This window comes from Archocentrus centrarchus, chromosome 21 (assembly GCF_007364275.1).
Source record: "Archocentrus centrarchus isolate MPI-CPG fArcCen1 chromosome 21, fArcCen1, whole genome shotgun sequence".
NCBI classification, from domain to species: domain Eukaryota; kingdom Metazoa; phylum Chordata; class Actinopteri; order Cichliformes; family Cichlidae; genus Archocentrus; species Archocentrus centrarchus.
In genome coordinates this window covers 22,678,362-22,688,669 of record NC_044366.1, presented here as the reverse complement: position 1 = coordinate 22,688,669, position 10,308 = coordinate 22,678,362, and the positions used below count along the sequence as shown (strand labels likewise).

Sequence of the window (10,308 nt, the reverse complement as noted above, 5' to 3'; positions counted from 1 at the left end):
GGAAATCTGACTTTGTGGTAACCATGCTCAGTGTGAGCTGAGAGGAAGTACTGCTTTAGCATCTAAGGGGAATATTTAGCAGTGAACCTGTAAGTGGACACTGTCTCATTTACACACTGATGTGACCCAGGCCACCCTCACCCAGAGGCTCAGTATGTGTGTTTGTGTCAAAAAATAAATAAAAAGTGCAGATCAGAGTTTTGTCAAATCTCATTTCGTCTTGTCTGAAACCTGAATACACATCTCTTTCAGTTATTTTTTTGATAACTTTGGAAGCCGCTGAATATAGTTCCCAGGGCATGGTTTTAATTTCAGTTTCATCCCTCGGTTTTGTAGTTTGTAGTTTATGTAGCAGTACAAGCTTTATATGAAAATAGCACTCTTCCATGTATAGATCTATAGTCCATTTTCGGTAGAACTTTCTATTACAGCCCCTTAATTACGTGGTAATAGTGGAGTAATAAGTTTGAAACAAGCTGGTGATAATATGGAAATAATTAATAAAGTAATACCGAAGCAAACTTAGGACCTATTAGAGCGAACTTCAAAAAGTTAGCTTTATTATGTTATTAATGTGGTATCAGACAGAAACAGGTAGTTTTGCATTTTCCAGCCGGACACAGAAACATACAGTAGCTATAACCACTATTGATAAAATATAATTACTTGGATATTACTTTGATAATTAAGTAGCAAGACAATGCTTTTTTCATGTGATTAACTTGTGGTTTCCAGCTTATTACTCCACTATTACCACATTCTTATCAAGCTGTAATAGGTAATAGCTACCCATTTTTCTTTTTCATTTTCAAGTAGGACAAATAGACAGTTCAAAGGTAACATGTTCATCATTTTGTTGTCTCGGGAAGCTAAAGAAAAAAAAAGGGGGGGGGGGGGGGGTTAAATACTCATGAGCCTGTGGTGCTATCATGTATTTACTACTGCTAACAGAGTAATGGCCTTAACGTCTGTAGCGTGCTTGTTGTAATGCTTTGGAAATCCCAGCAGGTGGTGGACAAGTAACCTCACTCTGACATCTCAGAAGGTCTACTAAGAAAACTCTTATGAAAATATTAATACTGTATGAAGTAGATACAAAAAGCAGTGCTGCTCTTAATTGTGATACGTTATTTACGTATACAACATTAGGTAGGCTCTAGAATAACCTATTAAATAATACTGAAAAGATTTCAGCGTTACAGTTGCTATAAAAAAATAAACAAATAGCAAATATAATAAATTCAAAACAAAATAAAATGATAAATATGACGTAAATTGTTTTCTAAGCAGATAAAATCTTCATGGTTTTTCTTCTAATTATTAAAAAATAAAACGTCGTATTCTGTGACGTCAGCGAGCTATACCATCTATCAAGGCAGGGGGTGTCAGACCAGAGAGCACGGCTGTTCAGCAGCTCTTAAATCAATCCAGCCTCGGAAAGTCAACATTGTCGCATGGTTACAGAACCAACACTCTTCTGCAGAGGCCAACAACTTTCATAAAGTGCACGTTTTCACACAGAGATAAAACTCGGAAGATTGTCGTCACCCCCTGATTATTGGACCACCGCTCCTGTTGGGATAATTAGAGCGGATGGACGCTTCCGCCTTGGCTGCACCCGTGCTGTCAAAGCGGGAGGATGATCAACCAGAAATGTAGCATTTTATTACTGAAAGACAGAAGACGGAAGCGGATTATACAATGTATCTATGTGGTGGGCTTCATGGTGAGTGCCCCATTGAAAGAGACGACTTCGCTCTTTTCAGTTGTTTAGGTTTTAGGTGTTTCCTAGTCATGCTTTCGTAACTCAGGTATGATGATGTAAACCGTGTTCATGTTTAAAACTCTACATAATGCGTACTTGTTGTTTATTTTCACATTTTAGTAAAAAGTATGGAATGAATGAAGACATTTAAAAATAATAAAGCCTAAAATAAGTTTAAACCTCTGCTCTTTAACCTGACAGTCATGCTCTCACACTCGCCCCCTAATCTAAATCATATTTACCCGCACTGAAAAAGTAATCCCTGTTGCACGTAAATCTAACTTTAAATCTTAAATCTGGAGACTATGAAGAGCTTCAGTGCTAGATGCTTTGAATGGACGTGAATGCATTAGTACAGTGTGGGTCTAAAGTCAGTATAGGGAGCATTAAACACAGCAGTATTGTGTTCTTGGATATTCCTCCTAGTGACAGCTGTCATATATCTGTACAAATTCAGTGTTTTCCTACTAGAAAAAAAAAATATGAAGCTGTTAGAGATCAACACATTTCCTGTTGTTTCTAGTGTTGCCTCCTCAAAGCAACACTGTCAATACTATAATGCACAAACTGGACTCCCTGAAACCAGTTGCTCGCAGAGAAATAACTCTGACATACCTAGATAAACAATCATCTAATTAGAGATGACTAAAAGGATCCAAGCGGCTCAGATTTTCTTTGCACTGTATGACGCTGAGAGCTACTGAAGGTTAAGTAATTTCTGTAATGGACTGTTAGGAACAGTGTATGAGCTGCTGTGTGACTTCAATCAAGATTTTGGCTCAAGCGCTGCTCTGATATCAGCAGCGGAGATAAACAGGATGACTCTGTGCTGTATGCTGGACATTACTTTCACTGTAGTTTCATTTAATTTTTTTTTCCCTAGGACTTGTTTGGGGTGAGCATGATCATCCCACTACTGAGCCATCATGTGAAGGCTCTTGGAGCAAGTCCCACTGTGGCCGGTATTGTAGGTATGTTGTGTCCACAATACGTAAAAATCTGTTTACATTATATAGATGATGCGCTATGAGCACCACCCTCAGAGTGACACAAAAGTTAATGCATAATTACACAGCAGGCTGTGATGAGTGTAACCAAATAAGCAACCAAAAAAAAAAAAAACAAAACGGGCAAACACCATTATTTGTTCCTCACTTCTGTATACAGTAAGCATAATACTGCAGTGTCATTTTTCTTGTTACACTTGTGTTGTTAAAAGAAGAGCCTGGCAGAGGATTTTAATAGCCAACAGTGATTTTTACACATTAAAAAAAAATCTGATATCACTGTAACATCATTAATAAATATGTACATTCACCAGACACTTTATTAGGTACACCTTGCTAGTACTGGGTTTGGCCCCATTTTGTTTTCAGAGCTGTCTTAATTCTTCGTGTCACAGATTCAACAAGGTGCTGGAAACATTCCTCAGAGGTTTGGGTCCAAGAGTTGCTGCAGATTTTGTTTGCTACAGACCCATGATGGGAATCTCCCATATCAACACATCCCAAAAGTGATCCATTGGATTGAGATCTGGTGACTGTGGAGGCCGTTTGAGTACAGTGAACTCACTGTTATATTCAAGAAACCAGTTTGCAGTGATTTGAGCTCTGTGACATGGTGCGTTATTCACCACTGCCCTGAAACGTTGATGCAAGGCAGGATGGATTCATGCTTTCATGTAGTTTTCCATCGAATTCTGACAGTACAGTCTGATTGTTGCAGCAGAAATTGAGACTCATTAGACCAGGCAATGTTTTTCCAGTCTTCTATTGTCCACCTTTTGTGAGCCTGTGCAAATTGTAGCCTCAGTTTCCTGTTCTTAGCTGACAGAAATGGTTCCTGCTGTGGTCTTCTGCTACTGTACCCCATCTGCTGTGTTGTGTATTCAGAGATGCTCTTCTGCATGCCTTGGCTGTAACAAGTAGCTATTTGAGTTACTGTTGCCTTCCCATCAGCTCGAGGCACTCTGGCCATTCTCCTCTGACCTCTGACATCAACAAGGCATTTTCACTCAGAGAACTTCCGCTCACTGGATATTTCGTCTTTTTCAGACAATCCATTGTAAACCTTAGAGATGGTTGTGTGGGAAAGTCCCAGTAGATCAGCAGTTTCTAAAATACTCAGACCAGCCCATGTGCACCAATAACCATGCCACGTTCAAAGTCACTTAAATCACCTTTGTTTCCCATTTTGATGCTCAATTTGAACTTAAGCAGGTCATCTTGCTCATGTCTGCGCGCCTAAATGCAGTGAGTTGCTGCCATGTGATTGGCCGATTAGATATTTGTGTTAATGAGTAGTTGAACAAGTGTACCTAATAAACTGACCAGTGATTGTATATACATTGTATATACGTCGTAACTCACTTTAAAGAAATCTCCAGACTCTGCGTCACCATCTGCACAGCTGTGATGCTGCTGTGCCACACATGCTGCTGACATGACTGGATTCAGAGCTGCTATGCTGGGAAAACTCTGCTACATCCATCCATTCTTTTCTGCTCATCCTGTTCAGGGTCGCGGGGGAGGGTGTCTCATGTTCTCTTAAAAAAAAAAAAGTTATGGCCAGTGTCTGCAAAATGTTTTATTCAATGATCTCAAGACAAATACTTTTGTCAGTTGACGTTAGACTTACTGGACCTCAGCACACTTGATGTCTGCTCTGATTTATATTTCAAGGATAAACTGAAACAAATATTCTGTTGCAGGATCTACATATGGGATCTTGCAGCTTTTCTCGAGCACCGTAGTTGTAAGTACTGTCTTTGTCTCCATATCTACCACCCTATTCAGTCTCTCCAGTTTGTCGAGACGTGCTCACAGTTAGCAGTTAAAATGGTTGCATTCTATGCCATCTCTGGTATTTTGTGAAGACAATAAACACTAGCTGTTTCAGGTCACACAATGCATCCAGTCTCCACACTTTCACACACACAAATACTCCTGGTTAGCCCCATATATATATATATATATATATATATATATATATATATATATATATATATATATATATATATTTATTTTTTACACAAAAATTGATTTTTAGTCTTTACCTTCGCCGCTAATTGAAAAAGAGGGACTTTGTTGTTTTAACTGTGCAGTCCTTTGGGTGGCATGATGGAAAAATCAAATCAGAACCACATCCAAATACCACACAATAAGCATCGTATCTGAAGTTGGAGTCTCGGCTTTCCCTCCCACCCAGAGGTTTTGAAATTGGTTTAAATTCTCGGGGGTCATGGGACAAATTAAACAGATAAGGAGTCGTCTGTTAGTTTCTGTATGCAGACCGACTGTTTCCTGATAAATGTAGGGATATGTGAACAGCTGGGTCTCTATGATAATCCCACCTAGCCACATCCAGACACACATCTCAACTGGTCCTAATTGTATTATTTCATTAGATGTGCGTGCGTGAGAGGGTGAGAATCTAATAAAGACTTGTATGATAGCCTGAGTTGCTTGATAGAGGAAATGCAGCTTTTAAAGGAGTGTGGTGTATTTCTTGAGTCAGCTGATCTTTCAGACTAACATTCACAAATCAGACCCAGAATTCAATTTAATATATTTTTTGTCTACTTTCTATTGTCTCCATTTGTTAATATTTGTCATTCATCTTAGATCAATTATGTAGGTTAGCATCAACTTTGACAGGACTGTGGAAATGGCTATAATCTCATCACTGAATATGTGTTTGGGAATTACAAATGTTTTCATTTCTGTATGTGGTTGTGTTTCACTTCTTCCTGATTGGCAGGGCAGCTGGAGTGACGTAGTGGGACGCCGGTACTCTCTGCTGACCTGTCTACTGCTCAGTGCTCTAGGCTACAGCCTGCTAGGGATGTCCACCAGCATCGCTTTGTTTGTCCTTGCACGGATACCTGTGGGTAAGTTGGAAAGCTGCATTAATAATGGGGAGGTCTCAAACCTCGTGTCACTGTCATACAGGTGTTTGGAGGCATATAGCACATACCCGTCTCTTAAAGAGGGAAGATTTGTCTTAAACCTGAATTAAAATAACCAGTGCTTTGAAGACGTATTTACCCCCTTCCTGATTTCTTAGTTTGTCACACTTAAATGTTTCAGATCATCAAACAAATTAATATTAATAAGTAAATTAATATTAGCCAGAGATAACCTAAGTAAATACTAAATGCAGTTTTTAAATGATGTTCTTGAACTTCAGGGCACGAACTGACAGCCAGACACTCTCCTTCAGGGTTTTCTGGTAGAGAGCAGAATGCAGCAAGTCGTCCTTCTAGTTAAATCTTGAGTTAACTGGGATTAACCAAAAATTTTGGAAGTTGAGTTTAAGGCTGCAACTATCAATTATTTTAATAATTGATTATTCTATTGATTAATCAAGTAATCAGATAAGAAATACTTTTGTCTCATTAACAGTTAATCTGCATATTTTAACTTCCGTATTGCAGCTTTTTCCCTGTGTGAAACAGTGGTGGATGGAGCAGCTACAAAGTTCTTTTCTTCACGTTGACACTTGCTGATCAGGTGGTTGAAGAAGGACCTCCAGCTGTTTCCCAGTAAAGGTTTAATAGTGGTTACACCTGAGCTCACCAGCTAGACAATATCTCCACCTTTTTGCGCTTGCCACGTGTGCAGACAGACTGCACGTCGGTATCGAGCGATTGCCAGTGCTAATGGCGGTGCCCGCTAACAAACTGTGGTTATAGCAATCTGTTCTGGTTGCTACAGCCGAAATTCTCAGCACGCATACACACACTTGCCAAAAAACATCTTAATGATCCCCAAGGCTTTTGGGAAAATATTCTGTGGACTGACGAGACAAAATCTGAACTTTTGGGAAGGTTTGAGTCTGGCGTAAAACTAACAGCATTTCATAAACAGAACATCATACCAACAGTCATAGTGGTGGTTGATGGTCTGGGGCTGTTTTGGTGCTTCAGGATGACTCGCAGTATCTGATGGAACCATGAATTTTGCTCTCTACCTAAAATCCTGAAGGAGAATGTCTGACCATCAGTTCCTGCCCTGAAGCTCAAGCTCACTTGGGTTATGCAGCAGGACAGTGATCCAAAACGCAACAGCAAGTCAGTTTCTGAAAGGCACAACAGAAGAGAAAAAAAAAGAAGGGTTTTGGAGTGGCCTAGTCCAAGTCCGGACTCAAATCATATTGAGATGCTTTGGCCTGACCTTAAACAGGCCGTTCATGCTCAAAATCTCAGTCACCACAAATGCTTGATTGCACTTCTCGCTGCCAAGGGTGCTTTGGTTTAGGGGGCAGTTACTTTTTCACCAAGGGCCAGGTAGGTTTGTTTGACTTTTTTCACCTTAATACGTTTACTTGTTATCTTTGTCTAATATTAAAATTTGTTTAATGATCTGAAATATTTAAGGGCAACAAACATGCAAAAAAACTAAGAAATCAGGAAGGGGGCAAATACTACAGTACTTCACAGCCCTGCATAACATTCCTGCATTGAGTTTTTGTTGTTTTGCTTTGTTTTTTAAATAATCTGCAGTTTTCTGTATTCAGTGTGTTTTTTAGCCTCCAAGGCAGGGCCTTCTCCCTGTTAGGAGATTACAGCTAGAAGATGAGTTTTTCCTGCTGTAGCTAATGAAATTAGAGTTAGTTTTAATGATTTAATAGACTGATGGACAAGGTAAATCAATCAATGTTGTCAAATTAAAAAATAGATTCATTAACTGATAAGCTGAATTCATTTTAACAGTATCCTTCCACTGTGCATGCATGAAGAGACCCATTGTTAATGTCCTCAGGAGATCCTTCGCAGCTTACAGACAGTATTTGTGATCATTTGTTGGCTTATCTAAATCCTGTACTGTAGAATCATCCCATTATGTTGTGTCATTTTCACTGACCAAGCTTTTAAGCTGTATCTTGTGAGCTCAAACCCACCTTCTATTTCAAAACTAAAAATGCTTAGCAACTTAATTTTTCTTAATTACATTAGAAGACAGCAGAGGGCACTCTGCACCTTGAGTTCAGTAACCTTTTGTTATCTCTTGTTACGTCCACCTAATGCTAGAGTGTATATATATGATCTGATTATTAAATTATTCTAAGATTAAGTAAAAACAGTTGTGTGGGTTGAGGGCCTTTAAACTTAAAAATCTGTCTTTTGCTTTTTCTCAACCTGTTTTTTGTTTCAGGGCTGTTCAAGCACTCACTCTCCATCTGCAGAGCCCTGCTGTCTGATCTGGTGTCTGAGTCAGAGCGCCCTCTGGTGATGGGACACTTTAATGCAGCCTCCAGCGTCGGCTTCATCTTGGGTCCTGTGGTGGGTGGCTACCTGACTGAGCACGAAGGAGGCTTTTATACGTCTTCTTTTACGTGTGCAGCCATCTTCCTCATTAATGCTGGTGGGTTAGAAAATGAGAAATAATTGATTTCAGGAATACATTATTTGAAATTTATATCAATATGTTGTGTCTGTCTTTGCAGGCTTGGTATGGATGTTACCAGGGTGTGAGACACTAGTTGACCGTAATGACAGTGTCTGCAGAAACAACATGAGTAAAGGTTATCATGAAAACCACTTTAGTAAATCTGTACAGAACGGTTCTCAAGGAAGTAGCCACCACCCTTTGTTGACAGCAGACACCGAGCAAAAGTCCACATCCCCTGGAAGGCATCGTGGTGGTGTAAGTTGGAGGGATGTGTCTTTGCTGCAGCCAGCCTGGAAACAGCTGTCCTCGGTGGGCTCCAAGATCCACTTGGTGGCTTCATCTGACATGTGGGATCTCTTCCTTGTGCGTCTTCTGATGGCCATAGCTATCATGCTCTACTACAGTAACTTTTCTCTGGCCATGGAAGAGCGTTTCTCACTCAAGCCAAAAATGACCGGTTATCTGATCAGCTATAGCAGCACCCTAGGGGCCCTGGCTGGATTCCTGGTGGGGCCAGTCACACAGCTGTATAAGAACAACATGCCTGCTTTGCTGCTTCATTCCACAGTGCTCACCTGTTCACTTATTTTCCTCTATGCTGCTGCACCAAGTGTTTGGCAGGTGCTGCTCACCTCCACCTTCTTTGCCATTTCTACCACTATTGGACGGACGTGTATCACAGATCTGGAGCTACAGAGGGGAGGGGCCCAGGCGAGCGGGACTCTGATTGGAGCCGGGCAGTCAGTTACAGCTGTGGGTCGAGTCCTGGCTCCTCTCCTGTCTGGTTTGGCGCAAGAGTTCAGCCCTTGCGGCCCCCCCAGTCTGGGAGTGGTGCTGGCTCTTGCAGCTGTGAGTTTATTGCTCATCAGAATTCCCAAATGGGATGCGAGAGGGATGACAAAAACAGCCAAACTCAGAAACTCATACTAGCAGAAGCTCATTAACTGAATTTTGAAATATAAAATCGCAGAGAAGTGCTCTTATTTGCGAGAGGCCAGCTGGGACAATGAACAGCAGGCTCCTCGTGGGAGCAGCGAATCCCACTCAAACATGTTATTCTTTAACAGGATGACACTACTGTTGATGCGATGGCTTCACAGGGTGAAATATTGTGACCTTCAAATCACACCAGCACTGAAGTCCTTCTCTTGGGGAGCTGAATCCAAAAAAAAAATAAAATAAAAAGTGCACTGTTGACATGAAGACAGCTGCAAAATGCTGAAATTTGACATCAGCCTTTGGGCACAACTACTGGATTATGATTGTACTTTATTATTAATGCAATTCTGTAACCACTATAAATTCACTGACATTGCTGAATGCAGGTCTGTGATGCACTATATGCCTGAAGAGGAGGATTGGAGTAATAATTCATTCAATTTAGGAAAAAAGATGACTATCAAAAGGTAGGTTATTCAATTTTTGGTATGAAGTTGATTTTACACATTTTACCTCAATGGCTGTTTTTATTATTATTTTAATGCAAAGTATCAGAAATCTAAACTAATGATGTTCTTTGACTTTTTGATTATATATATAGAGAGAGAGGTTAGTTTATCTAAGATTATCTTAGATGTTTAAATGGGTATTTGTTGTGCACTATTTTTAAGTTATTTTTATAACATTATTCCAAACACTTGTTTAGTAACCCAAACATCAGCTGAGGGGTGTACTGCGAAGTGAGATTAATGGCTTAGTGAGCAATGTCAAGGTTAAAATCACTTCGATTGAAAATGATACATTTTCACTAATTCTTTTATTTACAGCTTGCTTTAACTGTAGTATAGATTCTCTGCTGTGCAAATATGCTTTATACAGTATGTGCAAGTTGTTACTAAGGTTACACATGAAGCCCAGCTGTAAAGTTACAGCAGTGCAAACTGTGCATCGCATTGTCACTGGAATGTGCATGTATTCATTAAATAATGGGGTTTAGGTTTTGTCCTTGCCAGTTTACTCAAAGAAAGCCTGGCTGTGTTGAACTTCATCTCACACACACACACACAGACCAAAAGGAATGTCTTTTACATTTATGCAAAAATTCCATAAAGTATGTGCTACATTATGGCAGAAAAATGTTACAATGAATAAACAGTTTGTACTTTTGACTCTATCTTCTGAATTTTATTTTTTTACCTGTATTAAAAGCAT

General features: G+C 39.8%; 1 protein-coding gene across 1 annotated transcript; it reads left to right on the top strand.

The window, feature by feature from the left end:
• Positions 1–1,575: 1,575 nt before the first annotated feature.
• Positions 1,576–10,265, top strand: mfsd9 (major facilitator superfamily domain containing 9). Its single transcript, XM_030758244.1, has 6 exons — positions 1,576–1,726; positions 2,649–2,736; positions 4,476–4,519; positions 5,525–5,654; positions 7,921–8,130; positions 8,213–10,265. The coding sequence occupies exons 1-6, from the start codon at positions 1,640–1,642 to the stop codon at positions 9,085–9,087; spliced, it is 1,434 nt and encodes a 477-aa protein (XP_030614104.1). The 5' UTR covers positions 1,576–1,639; the 3' UTR covers positions 9,088–10,265.
• Positions 10,266–10,308: the final 43 nt, after the last annotated feature.